This window comes from Atractosteus spatula, chromosome 3, assembly GCF_055471065.1.
Source record: "Atractosteus spatula isolate fAtrSpa1 chromosome 3, fAtrSpa1.hap1, whole genome shotgun sequence".
Classification (NCBI taxonomy): domain Eukaryota; kingdom Metazoa; phylum Chordata; class Actinopteri; order Semionotiformes; family Lepisosteidae; genus Atractosteus; species Atractosteus spatula.
Window position 1 is genome coordinate 14,305,495 of NC_142708.1, and position 21,549 is coordinate 14,327,043.

The 21,549-nt window shown below is 35.3% G+C and overlaps 1 protein-coding gene across 2 annotated transcripts; it reads left to right on the forward strand.

The window, feature by feature from the left end:
• The first annotated feature begins 1,495 nt into the window (after positions 1–1,495).
• golm1 (golgi membrane protein 1) lies at positions 1,496–20,964 on the forward strand. 2 transcript variants are annotated; one of them, XM_088910563.1, is made up of 10 exons: positions 1,496–1,759; positions 2,693–2,831; positions 3,771–3,950; positions 12,002–12,056; positions 12,401–12,503; positions 15,175–15,295; positions 16,968–17,166; positions 17,461–17,730; positions 18,777–18,942; positions 19,669–20,964. In XM_088910563.1, exons 2-9 carry the CDS (start codon positions 2,706–2,708, stop codon positions 18,899–18,901), a joined length of 1,179 nt encoding a protein of 392 aa, XP_088766689.1. In that variant the 5' UTR covers positions 1,496–1,759; positions 2,693–2,705; the 3' UTR covers positions 18,902–18,942; positions 19,669–20,964. The 2 variants fall into 2 exon arrangements, with proteins under 2 accessions (XP_088766689.1, XP_088766688.1); XM_088910562.1 differs by having other exon boundaries at positions 18,777–18,890.
• Positions 20,965–21,549: the final 585 nt, after the last annotated feature.

The window sequence follows — 21,549 nt, forward strand, 5'->3', positions numbered from 1 at the left end:
GGAGGGGAAGCCAGTCCATTGCAGGGCACACATATACCGACAATATACTTTGGGTATTTGTGCAATACATTTATAATGTGGAATACATCTTCTTGTGTACTGTACATTCTGGTTTGTTTTGCATCTGCTGTACTGTGTGCAATTCTGGATACTCCATTTTTACTTCACTTCTCATGGACTGTACTTACTGTATTGCATTGTTGTATTATTGTATCATTTTGTTACACTGTGCTGTTTGGACTGTGCCAGGCTGCTGTTGCACTGCAATTTCCTTCACGGGATTAATAAAGTATCTATCTATGAACAGAGGTAAATATACAGCACAAACTCCATCCAGATGGCACCTAGGACTGAAATTGAACCCAGGGTACCAGCACTGCATGACAGCGAGGTTAACAACTGCACCACTGTGCTGTCTCCAGTAAAATAATATATTTTTAATGTTATCTATACAGCATTATTTCAAAGATACTCTAACATACAGTATACAGTGGGGTTGAAATTGCATAATATGATAAGATGGAGACCCACGTGTATGAAAATATAAAATGCATACTATATATAATGCCTTTCAAATGTATTCAGACCCTTAGACAATTTTCTTTCTTTGCTCTTTTAAAGCTTGCAGTCTTGATATTTTGAAGGAGAAATTAATATTTGTTATGTATGAGACAAAGCCCATCCATTCTCAGCAAAAAAACCCGAGATTATTAATGTTAAAGAAAAATGGAAACTCATGATGTCTAAACTATTCAAAACTTTTTCTAAATTAATTTCGTTTAATAGAATTACCTTAATATGCCTTACAATTAGTGTATATGTGTGCAGTAGTAGTAGTTTACATGATTTCAGAATACTGTAAATACACTTATCTCCGTAAGCTCCCTCAGGAAGGTAATGAATTTCAGGCTGCCACCGTAGTACATAATATAATAATAATAATAATAATAATAATAAATAATTATAAATCAATACACTTACTGCAAAATTAATGGTAACTGTAATCTAAAAGTGGTTAATACACATATATTTTATTAATGGGGTCCACAGAATATTTCAAAATCATATATGAAAAAGCATTAAAAACTCAAGGTATATTTAGGTATATTAAACGCTATGTCAATCTAATATTCTTTTCTTAAATCTAATATATTACGTTCGTTTTTATCAATGTGCTTTTGATATTACTATGTGTAAATACAATTACAAGGGAATATCACATATTGTATGAAGCGATTGCTGTAGTTTAAAATGACAATTTTTATTGTTAAAAGCACAAAAATTGCTTTAAATAAATATAGATTATTATTATTAAAAGTACAACACATTAAATTAAATGGACGAAATTCCAAGTCATAACTTAACAGAAGCAATTACTCGGGCTTTGCAGCAAGTTAACTAGGAAGTTTAAGTTTGTGAAAAGTAAGTATTCGAACCCATCTGTGCGCAATCAATTCTATCGATCCACTGTATATCCAACCATTTGCTACCTTTCCAGAGGAGGGATCACATCCCGACGTCTGTGTTGCCAGAGAACATTTAGTTTCACAGACTTCCGTGCTTTTTTTCTTACTTCCTGGTTAGTTTTTCTTCCCCTTCTTTCTGTAAACTGCGGTGAAACGGGAATAACAGATAGTTTGCATTGACCCTTTCGTGTAATGGACATCTTACAGATAACTGTATTATAACAGTTAAAAAGACCGGAATATCAACAAGTCTTTGTCATTAGGGCCATTGGCCTTGGTTGGGATTTTTGTAGGTGAGTAATTCGTGTGTACGTGTAAACTTCTGATGGTTGATCGATGTCTGTGTATGAATGCTAAATCCGCATATCTGCGATGTAGTAGTACAAAGTTGTTTTATGACATGTATGATAGAGCTATACGTCTGTAAACAAAGTCGAATCAGTTTTTTCGGAACTTTTGTTTGCACAGCAGCTTCCTTCTCCATTACTTTGTAACAAAAAAGGCTTTGTGGAGGTCTCGCCGTGAGTACGGCTTAGGAAAACTAGTAAAACAAACTCTTCGGTCGCTGAATAGATTTTCTACGATTACATTTCCTGCTAGTAGAGCTGGGACGTACGAAGTTAGTGAAATCTGATCACAATTAAATGTACTTTTCCGGTCTTTGTGAAGTGTTTCTTAATGCCATGCAGATTCCCTTCCCAGCACATTTTGGTTACGTGCCCAATTTACGTGGTCACGTTAGAAATCGAACTAATCAGGAAAAGGTGTGTCAAAATGGGTTTTCCACTAAATGGAAAAAAGAAAATAATCTATTTCATATAAAGAGATAAGCAAAATAAAAACATGCACAGAGGATGCGTATACCATCTGATAAGTTTAGTTATCGATTGTTTACGTACGTCACATATGGAAAAAAAAGGCCAGCTATAACATCCAATTTGAATGAATGGGAACAGCTCTTACAGTACCTGTTCAGTTAGGCAAAGCTATTAGTAAATCTAGGGACTGCGGTGAAAGTGAATGAGCAACATAATTCTCTCCCTCTATTGCTCTGCCCATAGTGGTTTGAGTAACTAATTTGAAGTGGAGCAATCTTGAAATTTGTAGGCCTGTTGGGAGTTTTTTGTTCCATGTCTGCACCTCTGATTCAGAAATGAACACTTGTGATTTGCCAATGATATTTATAAAAAAATAAATAAAAATTGTTTTCAACCCTCATTTTGCAGACTAAAATTTGAGATGGCGGGCTTGGGAAACAGTCGCCGAGGTGGGAGGTCTCTACTCTTAATTGGTGCCTTAATTGTGTGCACAGTAGTGCTGGGTTTCAACTACTGGATATCAAGCTCTCGGAACATAGAACTGCAGGTGAGTTTATGCTTCCTGTCTCTTGTTTAGAGAACTTGTCAGTGTGATGATACCATAATCAGAGTAAGAACAGTGAAGGAGAGGAAAATTATATCCATTGTTTGAAGCAGTGTATATAATTAACTTGTGTTTGCCAGTGCTACTGCAATTCAGTGAAATTACTTGAGAAAAAAAACAAAAACACACTGCAGGTACCACTGAAGTTTCCCCACATGAAATATGTGACAGCATTTAAAATTATATTTTTTAAATGTTAAAACTGTTAGACCAATCTTATGATTTGTAATTGCATAAGCCTTAATAAAACATTAGTAAAACTATGCAAGGAGATACCTTGCAATATTTTTTTTTCTTTTAAAAGACATTCCCAGCTTGCAAAGAACAAATTGATGACATTTTTGTCATGAGGTTAAGAGAACTTGTCAGTGTAATGGCATAATCAGGGTGAGAACAGTAAAGCAGAGGGATGTACAGTATGATATCCTTTATTTGAAATAGTGTTTATTAAATTGTGTTTCCCAGTGCTAATGCATCTTTTTTAAGTTGTTTGAGAAAAAGCAAAAACATACTGCAGGTACCACTGAAGTGCCCTTCATTTAATAACAGGATTTTGAAGTATATTTTTTAAAATGTTAAATCTATTACACTGATCTTATGGTGTGTATTAATGCAATAGTGATTAAACTATGCAAGGAGAGAACTTGTAACATCTTTTATTTTTTTCTTTTAAAAGACATTTGCAGTTTTGCACAGAACAAATGGGCGACATTTTTGGTGTGCTGGTGAAAAATAAAAAACTTGGGACTACCGGAACATTTTATGTTTTGTGACCTGTTTTTAATTGGCGGCTTCCCTGAGAAGAACATCATTGCTGTTTTTTGTGTAATGCTTGGCTTGAGAATTGGAACTTTGCGTTTTGTTTTGTTTTGTTTGTTTTAGACTCGTGTATATGAGTTGGAAGGCAATGTGCGGCGGGCAGCCTCTGAGAGGGGGGCTGTGGAACTGAAGAAGAATGAATTTCAAGAGCAGCTCCAAAGGCAGAGTGAGCAAATGAATCAGATTGAGTCTCTGTATCGGCAGCAGCTGCAGAGTGCGCAGGCGTCCTGGAAGGGTGAAAAGGTACTGCACTCAGATTGATAGTGTACTCCAACGGAACAATCCGGACCGTCTAGGTGGCCCCATATGGTTTACTGCGCTTTTTAGCACTAGTGCTGTTCACCACACTGTCCAATACCCAGCTTGCCCTCCTAAAGCGAGTCATCATGAACTTGGTTCTAAATCTTCAACTGGGCGGTGTTGCATGGGAGACAGTTTTAAAAGCGATCTGGTAATGAGATAAGTAAATAAGATTATAGCAATTATGATGCTGTAGCATGTGGTGATTTTTGCTGATTTTAGTAGCAGTGCATTCGTGCAGAAATTACATATGCATCAGGCATTGAAGTCTCAACCCAATAACTGGATGATAAACACCCTTCACCTTTGTTTTACTGGAGTAAAACAACAAAACAACCTTTGTTTTACTGGAGGTAATCAGGTGCTTTGTGGAGTGCTTGGTTAATCTCACTTTATAAATTCTTCATATCTGAGTAAAGACAGCTGTGCCGGGAAATGTCATTTTTTGCTCTGGGCTTGGGGAAAAATTTTTTTCAGTGAAAGTTTCTCAGTTCTCAGTAAAGTATTTGTTTACACGTTTGACTTGAATGAGATGCAAAAAGCACAAAAAATATAGCTCATTCCACATCTTTCTGCCCATGCTGGTGTTAATTTAAATATACTCTTGCATAACATCTGAAAGTTAGAGCTTTTGAAAGAAACCTATACTGTATGTGCAGAAAGTTTTTTGCATTCCATTTAGTAATGTATTGTGCATATCCAATTCCTGGTGGTTAGTAGGTCAATTCAGACCTTTCTTCAGAAAAGTACTCACTAAATAGAAATTAAATTGCTGTATAGAGTGTATTGTACCATCAGGTTTCTTGTGTGGAATAATAGTCTTGCACTGCTGGGTTCTGTCTGTTCACTTATTTTTATGATAAAATCAGTCAGTCCAAAAATCCATACAGTATATCCAAGTATGACTTGGTGTTCACAGCATCAGACAAAGACATGGGTTTTGACACCTTCCCAGTTGTAAGTAACAAGCCTGTTATTTGTTGGCAGGTTTTTGTTTGATAGAGGCCTTTTTCATTTACTCAGTTGTATTCTGCTGACAAATTCTGTCTTTATTGTTTGTGTTTGACAGATCAATCAACATAACCTTGATATGAAATGGGCCAAAAGTGTGAATATTTAATTTACTGAACCTGAGATCAGGCTCAGAGCAGGAAAAGAGAAGAATTTCATGTGCTTTAGTGCTTACAGAGCCAGAAGAAGAAAAATGTGTACTTTTAAACTACATAAACAGACTTCCCTTTTAATGATGTCAATGAAATTTTAGTTTGGAATATATCCCCTTCATACCTGGTTCTTAAGTGCCTCACCAGTTCCAAACAAAATTGGTTTTGGATTGTTTATGTTGAACACTGACTTTTTTTGGCTCTTTTTGTACAATTTTGATATTGCTCTGATTAATGGAGAACTGACAATGAATATTGAATATAGGCTGAAACACAAGGCTGAAATACTTTTTACATTTGCACAATTTTTTATATTAGACATGAGATACTTAAATCTTGATTTTATTGTACAATTCTATTACTAATCAGATTCAAGTAGCCAAGATAAAGTGAATGGTGATTAAGTGCTTATAGTTAAAGCACAGACTACTAGAAATAAAATGTTTGAGAAGCGACTACTTCAACAGGTGGTTATGATGTAATAGGAAATTCACAGAAATACGGCTAATGTTAATGACGATGAAGAGAATATTAGTGGAAACACAGTGTACCAGAGAGACATGAAAAATGGAAGAGGCAGATGTGTAGTACCATATTTCAAATATTCAGCATTCAGGCTTAGGAACTTAAATTATGGGAATCAAGAGCCTTTGAATCTATGTGAGTTAGACTCATTAAGAAATGCCAAAAAGGCACTTTGTTAGCAGTTTACTACAGACCACAAAGCACAGATATTTATTATAATTCAACCTTTTATAATGAAATCCAGAACAAATAGCACATGGCTAATGACTGCTCCCATGTTCTGTTTGTCAGAACCTGCACAAAGTGTGTGTAATGATCTAATATTAGTCTAATTTCAAAGTCAGCATAGAGTATGAAAACAGGGGTCATAAAGAGGTGGACTTTGATGTTAAATATTTTGACACCACATGCAGAATTCAATACAAAGTTTGACAATTACAGACCAGGCAATGAAGGAATGAGGTGGAGTTGAAGAGAAACAGAGTGGGAAGGGATAAATATAGAGAGTGGATGGAAAAGGCTTAAAGATATTGTTCTTGAAACACAGAACAGTGCATTCTGAGAGAAATTAAATCTAAGCCTAGTCAGCAGTGGCCTAAATGGTTTCATAAATCAATTAAGAAATATATATGGTTATAGAATATGATTTACAAAATGATCAAAAAAGAAATGGAATCTAATAAACTAAAAGGAATATAATAAACTGCTAAGAGCAGGTAAAAAAAAGGATATTAGGAAGGCCAAGGGGGAGATAAAAAGGAAAATTGCATTTGACACTAAATTTAGTACAAGTTTTAATGTATCTTTTTATTACAATGGCAGAGCAGTAAAGGATTAAGTAAATGTCTCTGGCATAATAATGTTGGAAAGTGTCTAGTTGATGACAGTATAATGACTTATGTTTAAAGAGTATTTTACTGAGGAAAAATCTATATAGTACCTTAGGCTGAGGCCACACCAAGTTCTGTATTAAATAATATGAGCATCAAAAAGGCAGAAATGTCATGGATGTTAGAAGCACTTGAGTTTAAATTTTCAGGCATGAGGTTATTCTACCTATTGTACTTCTTATTATTAAAGTTCCTCAGAGGACTAGTTCTTAAATTGCAAGCGTGAGGCACTTCAGATAATCTGCATATATTTTACTGGGAATAAATAAAATCTCTGGTTTATGGATTGATACATTTTTTAATTGTGGTGATGTCATTAGTGAAGTATTGCAAGGATCTGTATTGGACCACTGCTGTTGCTCACATTATAATCTAGATTTTGGTATAGTTAGTATACTAAAGTTTGCAGGAGATAACAAATTTGGAGGCAGCAAATGTCAAATGTTGGCAGCAAAAATATGAACTATAGCTATTGTGACACCTTGAGTGGTGGTTACAACAGCTGGAGTTTTTATTCCCTCTTAACTCTAGTGTGAGAAGATGCTGTCTGTTGCAAGGAAAGTATTTAAATGTCAGAAGGGTTGAGTTCATTTGCAGTAGGAACACTTACTAATAAATCAAACAAAAACCCATATTTGGAGTACTAAATAAATAATTAAATTCCTTCCTATGCCTTCTCAGTTTCTCTCCGAGAGTCATTCCCAGACTATGACAAGCTGTAAACCAGTAAGCACTGGTTTTCTCCCATTTTCTTTTTCCGCTCAGACACTGTCTGCTCCTGCAGTGACCATAGGCTTTGTTTCAGTTTCCCTTTCAGCCTTGTCCTTTTCCGGCTACTGGCTGTTACTTGGGTAACTATAGAGACAGAGAACACACAAATTCTACTCCTACATCAAGATATAGGGAACGCCTGTGTAGGAAAACAGATCATTATTGCCACAGCTATATTAACTCCAGTACCGCCAGCTATGTCTTTGAAATACCACAAGGGCAAGTTTTGAGCAGTTAAAACTATCTGTTAAGATTCTGTATCAAATCGCAAAGCAGAAAAAAGTTTTTGCCTGCCAGCATAAAACTGAGCACAGTGAGGTATATTCATCATAATGTATTGTGAGGTTAAAATTATTTTCTGTCAGCAAAACATAGTATCTTAATTTGAATTCATGTTCTTCTTAGTAATGGACTAAAAGAGCCATGTTATTTTCCATCTGATATAATAGTGCTCCAAGATTATAAATTTGGATGCTGTTTATTGATGTTTCCCATCTCAATGCTTGCTTTTGATGTGAATGTAGAAGACTGTATATTTGCCTGGCAATGATAATGATCACAATTTAGATTTTAATGTTTATTAAATAAAAAATATGAAATAATGTAAATTAATCAATAGTCAGGTTTTCTAACTTTAAATACAATTAACATGCTATTGTTTTTGGAGTATTTTATATTCTGTAATATTCCAGGAGGATTAAAATTCTGTACATTCTGTACAAATGTAGCCTGATAGAGCAGGAGGTATTTCTGCAACACTAAAGATATGTGCAAATGCATTTCAAATGAGGAAGTAATTTTGTAGGCAATTTAAAAAATAAAATATGCAGCCCAGTCAAATTTAGATTATGATAATACTTCCTTGCAATGATAGAACTTTAATCAACCGCAAATGTAAAATGTGAGTCATAATATAAAGTCATTCAATTCACTTATTGTACAGTACTAGCCTATATTTGTGTCTGGTTTGTAAAGTAAAACAAGTGTCACTTTTTAAACTCAAAACATGAACAATGATTTTATAACAGTTTCAAATATGTATACATTTATAAAGCTCTTAAAACATATTTATACCTCTGATGAACAGATTTATACACATCAAATAAAAGATCGGATTATATTTCTTGCTTAAAAAGTTCTACAAATGTTATTCATATTAATGGCAGTGAACAGAGCAAAGTCAGATTTGTAATAAGTGAAGCCCAGAAAATACAAGGGTCACATTTATTCACTCTGCTGTGGTTAGTATTTTGTAAGTCCTCCTCTGGTAGGGATCATACTGACTTGGCACCTCCTGTAGGATGCTATTAGGTTCTGACACTTTAGAGGAGAAATGCTTGAGCATTCTTCCATGTAGAATTGCTGTACTGTAAGTCTTTCTGACCTTTTTGTTTCCATTAGTGAACCGTTTTAAATTAGAATCGCAAACGTTCAATTGAATTGAGGTCAGGGGATTGAGATGGTCAGTCGAAAACATGTATCTGGCCAAAATGTCATGGTATGTGTTGAAAGTCATGGTTTCCACAATCTTGGCATGGGTTTCAGGATCCATAGATCCAAAACGAATCCCAAAACATGAGGCGTAGACAACATAGATTCCCCAAAATATCTTGGAGTGGGCATAAGTACAATATGCAATATGTGTTTTGTAATGCCAAACATGTTCTAAAAGCTCAATTTTCATTTTATCTGAACAAAATGCATTGTTTTCCTTATCGTTCAAGTGATGTTTGGCAAGTTTATTTTGTGGCTTATCTCGTAAGAGGCTTCCTTCATGAAACCCAGCTCTGAAATACACATTCATCCGGTGACTTTCATTTGTAGTTTCAGCACTGTTTCCTGAAGAGGCTAGTGTGAATCAGGAAAGTCCAGCTGTTGCCTTTTCATTTATGCTTGCTTCCCACACTCCATGTTTCAAATCTAGTAGGGCTCTCACTGTACCAGTAGCCTTATTTTTTTTTTAAATGGACACTACAATAGAAAGTGGGAGATCAGCCTTGTGTGGGTTCTTCTATTACAGTTCTCTAACTTTAGAGGTCAGTGACCATTTGCCTGCAATTTTGAAGAGCTGTTTGACCTTAGGCATGATAATGCATGCTATTACTGAATGTTTTCCATTCATTATCTCTTTTATACCCCAGGAAAACAGGAAGCCTTCAGAGGCATCCATATACAGTATTTCCAGAGGCTTCCATTGCTCTTCCAAAGAGCTTAATATTACTGTAGATTTTTTTTGTTGAATTTAATTTAAAGGAATACATAGAGAAATGAATAAATGTGACCCTCTTGTTTTTTCAAATGTATTTTTGACAAGTATGGCTTTGCTCTATGCAATGCTATTATGGTTACAGCATTAACATTATTAAAAGTATTGAAGTGAGACATTATCCAGTCTGTAACTCATTCTGTTATGTGATTTTTTTTTTGTTCCTGTTTCATCTGGGATATGAATAAATCTGGGAGCAAAACATATACACAATCTAAAAACATCAGAAAAAACATGTAGGTAAAAAAATAATAATTATTGAATACTGTACAACAATCATGTATTGTAACTGAACTCTGGTGCGTTAGCCTGATCCTCTGAGATATATTTCTTTTTTTAGTGAGTGGCAAACTCAGAAATATCAGGTATTAGAGAAAACCATGAAATGGGCAGACACATGGCAAATTAACAATGATAAGTTAAATGATATCTACACTATACTATACTTATCACATAGGAGCTGCAGGAAGATACACTTAAAAAGCACTCTGGCTGTGTCTGTAAACTCTTCTGTTTCCTCATCAAAACACTGTGGGGAAATAAAAATAAAATCGAATGGTGGGGAGTTATGCTAAAGCTTTACTGTGCAGTAGTAGAGCTAATTTAATTTGATCACCTTACCAAAAAGGATGGTATAGCTTTAGAGAGAATTTGAAAGAAGCTCAAAAATAATTCCTAGTCTCTGGGGATACTGTTATTTTTTTCACATAGGGATACTGGAGGTTGGATGACTTTGTTTAGGAAATAAAAGAAGAAAAAACACCAGACTAGTTCATGCGGTTAAGTACTAGTTCATGCAGGCCCCTTCTATATATCACTATGACACACATAAAGAGATCTGATAACATTAAGTTGCGCAAATATGGAAACATTCAGAAAATCCATGGTCAAGAGAGCCACTCTTCAGTCTAGAAAAAAGGATATTGAGAGTAGATCTGAAGAGGTTTAGATATTGGAAACCCTGGGGACTATTTCACACTCTCTAGCAAAACAAGGACATAGGGGCACGTTTGGAATTTTAAAGTGAATTCAGTTGGCATGGAGGATAGAAAACGTTTCTTTACACAAACAGTCCCAGCCATGTGGTTGAAGCCCGAGCTCTTGGTGCCTTTAAGAATGATTTAATAGCTCGTGCCCATCTTCGATTCTGTAAAATAGTGGTTATTACTGTAACATTTCATGCAGCCTGCATTCTGAAAATCTGTTATTGCATCTCCTTATCAAAAATAGTTGAAGTATTTTGTGTTTTAATGGTTTAAATACCTCTGAAATAAATCTGGCACGTTTTGCACTCCCGAAAAGGGCATCTCACACCCACAGGGGGTGTGCACACCCCAGGCTAAGAGCCACTGCTGTAGAACCTCACTGCTGGAGATGCAACAGCCATCCAATACTGATGCGTGATGTGATGTGTTCTATTGTAACAGCTGGACAAAAATACTCATTTAGTGCGTTTACCTTATGTTTACTAGTGTTTGCCATCCTATTATCTTGTGATGTATTTACAGTATTTGAGGCTTTACAGTTTTTTTCATTGATGTTAAATTAATGAATTTAAATTTAAATTTTAATTTGTTAAATTAATGAAATTAATGAATTTTGAAAATACCATCTGACAACATGCCTTGATATGTATTTAGCTGTGACTTTCTCCAACTTTTTTGCATAAAGTTGCATATTGAAATTATTTTGGTTGAATCGGTTAAATCATTTTTTATTTAAATGTAGTTTTCAGCATTGAATGCTTATCAAAACTAAGCTGTAAATTGGGTCTTGTAAGTGGTGAAGTGAGCCTGGTTCAGTGTAAGGTAGCATCACTTGTATTGAGATGGATATGAGGTAAGTGGCACTAATATAGAGGGAGAAAAAGCCTTGAATATAACTTGGTTTCTAGAAGAGGCTAGAATACATTGCTCTTGCAAAATTATTCCTATTCTTCTTCAAGAAAAGGCTGGATGAGGGTCTTGAATCGGAAAGCTACTGACAAACGGGCCGGATCGGCTGGATAGTCTCCTCTTGTTTGTAACTGTTCTATTAGTCAATATTTAACTTATTTATACCTGTGTAAAAATACCTTGATTTGTACTTTAAATTACAGAGCTTTGTGATTAAACACATTTTGCACATTAAACACATTTTCTTGATCACTTGGTGATCAAGACACATTTGTCTTTATATGTAAGATTTTGAATAAGAAATGAAATGCTTCCAACATTGGTTTTTGAACACAATTCTTTGAAATTAGATTGCAAATTCTGACCGTTTAATTTTCATTTTTTAAAGTAATACATTTGTATATTTGTACAATTTGGGCAATTAATGATCACTTATTGAAATTGAAAGTTTTCTCAAAAAAAGCCTGTTCTTGTTTTTGTTTAGGCTGTCCTGCTTCTCAACATCTCTTCAAGTGCTAGAACTATCAAGACAATGAAAGGTAAGATGGGGGGAAATTAAGCATTCACAAAAGTGTGAATCTACACTAATATAATTGTTGTTTATACTGTTATAATTTTAAATGAACCTAATGTTAAAATAATTTTTGTACTATAAATGTTTACTTTTGATGGGTTCAGAGTAGCTAATGCCATCTCAGTTTTTACATCTTGTACAGAATGTTCACACGTGTCTTGAAATTTTTTTTCCATTACTTCCGTAGTAGGCCAGATTAGTTTCCAGATGACCACATCAACTTTTCAACATGTTGAATGCATGGGGATCCTACTTGTTGTATTATAGTCTGTGAACTGTTGTGTATGTCCTTTCTCTTTCTCTCCGTAGATCAGTTTAACACTTTGTTTAAAGATATGGGAAAATTACAGCAAGAACTCCAGGAGTGTCAGAGAAACCAGAGCAGTCTTCAAAGAAAAATAACATCTGACATGTAGGTCTCTTCTTTCTTCCTGTGCAGATTATATGTAAAAGTCTGTATCAGCCAGCTCATTTTGAATTATGTTATTTACCTTTTCATTTTCAGTTACATGAATGCAATCATATAACTGAAAATGAGCCTTATTCATACAATGAGCCACGAAATGAGCCAGCAGCCATATCACCCTGCAACTCACAACTGGCAACCCACTGAAGCTAAGCAGGTTTGAGCCTGGCCAGTACCTGACCAATCCGCTGGCCCCAACACTTCCAGCAGCAGCCTTAGCTTCCCCAGGAGGTCTCCCATAGATCTTCTGGGAGAGCTAAGGCTGCTGCTGAAAGTAGTGTAAGTGGGGCCAGTAGGAGGTGCTCACCCTGCGGTCTGTGTGGGTCCTAATGCCCTAATACGGTGATGTGGACACTATACTGTAAAAAGGTGCCATCCTTCAAATGAGAAGTAAAACCAAGGTCCTGACTCTCTGTGGTCATTAAAAATCCCAGGGTGTTTCTTGAAAAGAGCAGGGGTATTACCCCAGTGTCCTGGCCAAATTTCCCATAGGCCTTTAACAATCATGGCCTCCTTATAATCCCCATCTATGAATTGGCTTCATCCCTCTGTTCTCCTCCCCACTGAGAGCTGATGTGTGGTGAGTATAACCTTCAAGTTCGTGGAGTAGAGCTACAGTACCATGTACCTACAAAGTGCTTTAAGTGGAGTATCCAGAAAAGCACTATAAGTGTAAGGAATTATTATGATTAACCATTGGTTTCATTATAAAAAGTATGATTAATGCTAAAATATTAAGGTACTGTAAGTCAGTGTTGTTTTGTAAAATGCTGGTGAAAGAGGAGCTGAGTAGACTTATAAAACCATTTGTATTCACTGTACCACAGTTTATTGGGTGTTTTTTGTTAAAGCTGTAACGTAGGGAAGATCAGTCCCTTCTTATCACTTGGTCTTTTCTTCAGTTATTTCAGTTAAGGCAAAAAACAGATACCAGACTTATGGAAATCAAAGTCACTTTCATGGTTTATGATTCAAGACTTAAAACCTTATTTTTGATTCTACACTGGGGTTCTGCTGTTGGATGATTTATAAGACCTTTTTTGATGCTTCTGCATTTTAAGGCACCTGCTTAGAATGCAAACTGAACACCTTTCTCCAGACATCACTGCTTTCCGAGTGAAGTGTCTAACTTTCTGTCTCTTCCTTTCTACAGCACAGGAAGGCTTGAAAGTAAAGTCTAATAGTACTATTTACTAATAGTATTAGAGTAGATTACAGATTACAATCTTTATGCCAAATCCAAACCAATTTAGTCAGTGAAGCAGTTCCCCATTGTTGCTCTGTTGCACCAGGACATGTTTTATTGAAAATGGCTGTGGGGTAGTGCATATGAACAGCTCATCTTGTTGTTGTTTTTTATTTGTACTGCTTTTTTAAAACAGTAGGCTTAAATGAAGAATTCCTATTATATGTATAAGTTCTAACTTCTTTTTCAAAGAAAAGTGGGTTAATGCAGCGAGTGTCACCATTACGTGAAGGTAGTAGAACATGGTGTTGATGCCCTTAATTCTGCCCTTTCTTTTTCAACAGAACATCATAAATAAAGCACAAGCAATTTGTATCACTATAGTAATTCAGTAATGTAGATGACATGCTTTAGGTAGATATACTGTAACAATATAACAAATGAGTGTATAACCGTTATTTGGATACAGGGTCACTGATTATGTCTGTATCTGTCACTTGCTTAAGTGTCTTGTGGCAAATAATGTTCTCCAAGTATTAAATTCTTTAGGACAGATTAGCTCCAGATTTGTTAATTTTGAGTAGGATTTTCTGTTGTACTGTTTGCTCTGCTCTTTTCTGTTCTGCTTTAACAATACAAATGTTGCCCATATTCATTTTCAGTCAGTAGAAGAGCTGATTTGATTTATATTTGCTTAACGTCTGTCTTGGGAATCAACTTCATTTGACGACTTCATCAAAGCCTTACTCTTTCATTTTCAAACACCAAATAGACTCTCGAAGAGAGAAAGCAAGGTTCTGAGAAATAAGAAACATTTTTCAAATTGAATAGTTCTTCTTTATTTAATAGTTTCTTTAATTTAGTTCTTCACTTTAATAAAGTAAGTCTAGCACTAAATGTTTTTTTTATTGCAGACAAATGGCTTATTAAAATCTTTATTTGGATGCGGTTGGTGCAGTTCTGCTTTGTAAATTAAAAAGTAGCACAATAAGAAAGTCTTGTTTGGGTTAAAGCAAAGTTTAGTTGGGACTGATAGTTCTTGCAGTTGTTTAGGGCTCTGGACTTTGGAGAACAGAGTTATGGGTTCAACCATGGGACAAAGTACTTCACTAAAATTAAATCAGTAAATATCCCCTTAATAAAAGCTGGTCTCCAGGTCATTAATTTCTTCTCTAACATGTTTTATATGTTATTGAGATACACATTACAGGACAGAGCAGCAAAGCCAGAGCAGAGTAGGAACAATATAACAGACAGAAGCCTAGTGTTGGGTTTTAGCACCAGAAGAGGTACAGGGGGAAAATGACTTAGATCTACCATGTGGAATGGTGCTGAAAAGGTCATTTTCTTCAAAGACAGCAGTCTTATCTCTTCATTGCATTTTCTTGCATTTCCTGCTCTTAAAATGTCCTGTATTTCTTTTATGTTTAGGTCTCAGTGCAATGCACAGATTACAGAGGTGAAGGAAGGCTATTTACAGCAGCTTTCAGCACTCAAAAAGGATGCTCTGCAGAAGGAAGAGAAGATAACTACTGAGGTCAAGGTGTCTATGGTAATGCATCCAGTTATATCTCACTTTCCTAAAATTTACAGAATTGTCTACTGAGTGCATCAGTGCTTGTTTTTATAGGGATTCTGCTATTCTGATAAGGACAGAAGAATCCACACGGCGTGTTTGGCTTTAAAAAGATATCAAGCAAGTGAGACTTCAAAATAGCGGTTAATTACTGATGATCCTTTAACATTTTCATTGTGTGCACCTGACCTCTTACTGCATTTGTATCAACAGCTTTTCAGTGAGCTTGTCTGCACACTTGGAATCATGATTTAGGAAGCTAAAAATGGTCAAACTGCACTTGTATTCTTTAGTATGGAAGATAAAAGTAAGGCTTTTGCTAAGAACATACCTGAGCGGTTGGTATAGATACAGGCATGTAAATTCTTCGTTCTCTGGCATAGATTTGGTGAAAAGAGTAATAGTTCATTTGCAAGGCACATTTGCTTAAACAAATATTTAACAATGACAATGACACACAGTACACTACAAAAAACATAAACGTAAAACATGTTTCACTATTTACAAGTTTAAGGAGACCTATGTCTAGACCACCTAGAAAACCACAGACTACTACCAAGTATTTGGGTCTTAAATAATGCGTACAGAGGCCAAAAGAAGAGATAAGATGCCACCTAAACTAAATAGATAACATCCAATGATTTAATCTCCCTCTCTGCAAATCCGGATTCCATAAAATAAGTGGGTGCCTATCTCCCTATTTTAAAACACACTCACTAAGCACGAGAAGCTGTTTTAAACCAAGGGATTCTTCTTCCAGGAACTCCAAGTTCCCTACAAACTACAGAATAGCAAGCTCTCCTAGCAAGGTTTAAATACGTAGCTCCAATTGGGTCTTTTTGGATGATCTGAAACAAAGACTTCTCGTCTGGCAGATACTTTTAAGTTCCGTCCTGCTGTCCGTCCCTCTCCTCTTGTGGTCTCTCTTTCTCTCTTGTGTCTTTTCTTTCCCTTTGTCCGTCTTGATCTCATCTTATATTGTTGTATAAACGTTATGATTACTTTGATGACAGAATCTGGACCCCCAACATCTCAGCAAACATCCCTTTTCCTTTTAATCTGGAAGTGGACTGCTAGAGATACTTCCTAGTCACCTATACTGTAGCTGTAATAAAATATTGTGATCTTATAATGATTTTCAAAAATGATCCTTCAGGAAGATGAAAATGCATGCAAGGTGGTGTAATGCAGGTCTCTTTGTGGTGGTATATTCACCACTCTGGAGGCTGGAGTACTGATGTACTTCACTTTTAATTTTGTTTTCATTTAACCTGGACTATTTTTTTTCTGGAAGGCTTATTGTGGTGTGCAAGACAATGAGGCAAAATATGATTTCATTCCATCCGGAAAACTAGAATGAAAATGAAAAAAAATCAGCCCGAACAAGACTAAATTGCTGCAATGTGTTTTTTTCTCCCTATAAGCTTGAAATTAACCTTTGTGGCCTGCACACAGACACGGGTTCCTACTTAAACCTCTGAAATGATGAGAAATGGCAAAATACTACATAGGACAGGTAAAAAGAAAGAAATTGAAAGAAAGATGGGCATAAGTCAGACTGCTGTTTTATAACAGAACAATGTTTTATGTAAAGAAAGAGACCATTTTCAAAAGTGTATTTTAAATTTGCATTGGTGTTTCCCTGCAGCCCAAAGCAGTTCCCACAGGAGTTAAAACCAGAACTAATGAAGTCAGAGGGATAGAAAAGCAAGAGAAGGAAGGGACTAAGCAGGTCCCTGTCCATCCAAGAAACAGCAGTCGTGAGACAGAAGAAAAACCAGTACAAACTGAAGTTCAAAACCCCAAACCTGCTGAACTAGAAACTTATGAGATTCCAGAGAACACAGGTAGGACACTGCTATTTTAATGTTTTAACTTATTTTGTATTTGTTTTTTTTTTACAACTGATTGAAATAAAAGACATTTCTTAATGTCATTTTGCAGTTATGTTAGGACAGTGTGTTTGATTACTCTTGGAAAAACTCTTGGTCTTGAGCTAGTCCATTTTGTCTAGAGCATATTTTGTCTTTGCAGGTACTGGTATTACATTTCAAAAGCAGGAGTTTGTTATATCACGGCTTAAACCTGGTTTTATTGACTTCAGAAATGTGACTGTGATATTTTAAACGATGCATTTGCAGGCAGCAGGAAAAATGTTGACGTACAGCAGCCTAAAACAGTGGCTGTTAAACAGCAGGATAAAGACAAAGCTGAAAAACCAGAACTGACTGAGATCAAAGAAAATGATCTGGAGAATCAGAAAAATGAAGGGGGCAAAGATAAAATCGAAGACCTTGAAAATGATGACCATAAAGGCAATGGCACAGAGGAAGAAGTAGAAAGAGAGCAGTTAATTCAAGATGGGCTGGAGATCCTTGATGATTCACCTAATGGAGACCTAATAGCAGATGGTTAGTAATCAGTAATATGTTTGATTTACAGACATGGACAAACTTTTGTCTTTTGGTTTTGGTTTCACGAAGTGTGTTACAACTGTTAAAACAATCGGTGAAGAGGTGTGGAACTTGAAGTCGGAATGTTTCCAAGGTTTTGACTCTTCACTGTTTACTTTAGTTTGTAGTTTTATCATGAGTCAGAAACAGGATCTATGTAAATATGATGAAAAGCTGAATGTATCCCTACAATGAGTAAGTAGCACTTTCTAGGGACTGACAGAGAACCGAAAGACTAACATGATACAAAAAACAAAACCAACAAAAATACAAAGAACCTGTTATGTTTTTACAAATATAAGGTATAAAATGCTATATGTCAGACTTTTTAAAATAAATTCCCCCACAAGCTCCTGAACAGTGCCCTTCCAATGTGAAAAATAAAATAGTGAAATTAAGACTTAATGAAACTAAATTTTATGTCATTAAAAGGTTCCAATCATATATTTCTATTGACAACATTCAACAGTGTAATTTAGAAAATGTTGACTCAGGTTTTGACTTGTATTGCAATACATTTTTTATTTTGCAAAGTTTATGGTGGAAGAAAAGTGCTTTTCTTACTTCTGTAGCCTTGCCTCCAGTACAACTGATTGTGACTAAACATTCAGCAGTAGTCACAAATCAAGCCCTCATCAATCTGTATGTCAGCCAAAACACAAGACTCCTCACACTTGAAGTGCTCAACAGCAATATTACTGATTAAATAAACATTAATCAGCTCTAGATGAATACTGTTTCTTAGCAATTCATTGTCACTGGCTTAGCAGCAGATAAATGGCTTATTCAGTTATGTTTCACGGTGTGGGACAGTGATTACTGGTACACATCTGGTTCTTTGCATTTTTATAGAGCTTTACATCCCAAAAGTTCCAAAGCATTTACATCTGCAATTGTGCCATCTGTGACTGCCTTAGTACGATCTGGGGCATTCTGTGGAGATAATGTTGCATTTCAAACAACATATTTTGTCTCCTAATAACACACATTTTTCTTAATTTTAGGTAAACAGAATAATGAGCTGGTGATGGGTGATGAACTTGCTGATTACAACGGCGATGAGGAAAATGTGGGAGAATTTGAAGCAGACAAACAAGCAGAGCTTGCAGAGAACACAGGTGATTCATGAACACACAAGACCCAAACACCTATGGATACTTTATTGAAGAGGTGTGCACCACCCCCACTAATACCTAACAAACAAGTGAAAGACAACGTTACCTTAGAGCCAGAGATAATTGTTTTATTCTGCTCATCTAGAGTAACACAGCAACTGTAATGAGGGCCTAATAACTAATGCCAAAATAGTGGCTTACAAGGAGCAGAGTTAGGAAACCGATGTTAATATTTTTCTGTATCATAAGTGGATATAATGTCTTCTATCTGTGTACTGCAGATAAATGTGTTGGGCTGATAAGTAAAGTTTAATGAAAGAATTCTGCATTAAGCTTTTTTTAATTGTTTTTTTTTAGAATGAATCAGTCAGTTTAAAAAGTAACTGCACAAAAGCCATCATTTAAGAATTGAATTATATTTTGCTTTTAGAATAATACCTTTTGAAATATGTGTACAGCATTCATTAGCTTTTACGTTACCACATCTAAGTTGTACCCGAGGACATACAACAGAGGAATGTAATGTACATTGGGCCAGTATCCCCCATTTGTTGCCACAGAGAAATCTGTTCTGCAAGGGAAGATTACTGTATTTACACACATACGTACAAACACAGCTCTGTCCCACCCACACCTAGCAGATATGATGCAGATACAACATGCCGAAATGTGTGGTGTCATGACAGCTGGATGGGTATTTATGCAAAGACTATAGATGTTTACCATGTAAGCTTCTCTGTTGCACTAAAACATTGTCTGCCATATCCCTTTCTTTCACCAGGAGTAGACCAGGACCATCAGCTCTTCAATGAACAGCTTTAGAAGAGTGTGACAAAAACAAAGTGGAGTTCTGAAAAACAAATGCAGTTGCACTGTCAGTATAACTGGAGTAAAAAATACTTGAGCTTCCAAGTGTTTTCCTTTGGGATTTGGGACCATTTTATTTTTCTTTCTAATTCTTCAAGCCAGTGGAAGCACAGTACACATGATGTATTAGTTTAAATAATAACTGAATGATTGGTTCAAATTGAATGTATGTTAAACAGGGTTCCGAAGTAGATTGAGTTTCCTTTAACTATTGCTGTATCAGCAATCTATACATACCTTTTTTCCACTGTGTATCTGAGCTTCATGTTTCATATTTAGGAAAGAGACAACACATGAAAACATCACTTTGAAGTTCAGAGTTCTGACTTCCTGTTTCTTACATGAATGTTACTTTTCTTTCTTATCAATTCCCTGTAAAATGTGTTTTTGTGTTAGTCGTTGACATTTGTTACACAGTGTAATAACAGTACAGAACAAATACCTCTAAAAGGTTATTTTGAATGGATAGTCTTAGCTCAAATACTGTAAAAAGAAGGTGTGCTTTATTGAGAACTAATGTACAGTAATTTACAACATGGAAAATCTATATTTACGATGAAAAGTACTGTGAAGTGGTCTGTGCAGATCACAATAATTGAATCTCCGTTTGAAAAATGAAGTCATGAACTTATATTTTTATGCTGCCCAATACAAGGCAGGCATTAAATATTATTTAATTCAATGTTTATGAATATTCTAATAAGTTAGAAATTTGTTTTATAACCTATGGAAACTTATTTTGAATACATATCATCTAATGCATCGATAGAAATGATAGATTCCTTTATTTTGGTGAAGACTTAAATTGTGGTTTCTCTTTAAAACATTCTGTACGTTTTAATGATCTTGAAAACTGTACTATTGACAGTTTTCAGTATTCTATTTCTTTTAATACAGCAGAAATGTTCAAGAATTTAATATAATCTTAAATAAGCAGAAGTATGACACTAGTTGTACTATTATAAAAACATTTAAACAAAAACAAAAATGTTATTTAAATTTATTGGGACCCGATTGCTAATCTTTTTAGACATGCACAATTTTACATCTTAATGTGATCATCTTTTTGTTTTGCTTTTTCTTCAGAAAGTGTTCTTTGCTTATATTTAGCTTGCTTTCACCAGCCTTGTATTAAATGTCTTCCTTTCAAGTCTATAAGTGAATAAAACCAGTTGGGGAGAGAAAAGTACTTTTAAATAGAAATGAAAAATGAGAGTGTATTTTTCTAATGACTGACCTGAACTGATTCATAAAGAAAGCTCATTGAAAGAAAGGGATTAACACACTAAAATTAAGTATCATTTATATTTGCAAAATTGGTGTTAAAGCTACTTAGAAATAGTTATAAACATTTTCTGCATCAGATTTTGTGACATATACTTAATTATAATTAAATCACAGTCAGTAAATTAACAACTGAATATAATAATTGGATAAGAATTCATAACTAAGCTTAAATGGAATGTTATACAAAGCACAGAAAGCCAAAACACTTACATGCATTCTAGTGGCCCTTTTAGTTTGATGTCCAGGATAGAACCCCAAAAGCCCTGAGACTTGATCAATGTAGCACCATGCAACAAGTTGCCATCAATCACTGTAAGTCGAGTTCTGTAACAACCAGACATACCTCCCCATAGATTGGTCTGAGAAGGGCTTGGGAAAGATTCACATATAATTCTGCATGCTTGTTCCCCACTTGCAGATGTCCATCACAAAAAAAAAAACCTTGATGCACAGCTGTAGGTCTACCCCATGTGGCTTTGTCCACATGAAAGTGACATTCTCTAAATAA

Coding starts and splice junctions, on each gene's coding strand:
- golm1 (XM_088910562.1), top strand. CDS start 2,706: ATGGCGGGCTTGGGAAACAGTCGCCGAGGTGGGAGGTCTCTACTCTTA. Junction 3,951..12,001: donor CGTCCTGGAAGGGTGAAAAG/GTACTGCACTCA, acceptor GTTTTTGTTTAG/GCTGTCCTGCTTCTCAACAT. Junction 15,296..16,967: donor CTGAGGTCAAGGTGTCTATG/GTAATGCATCCA, acceptor GTTTCCCTGCAG/CCCAAAGCAGTTCCCACAGG.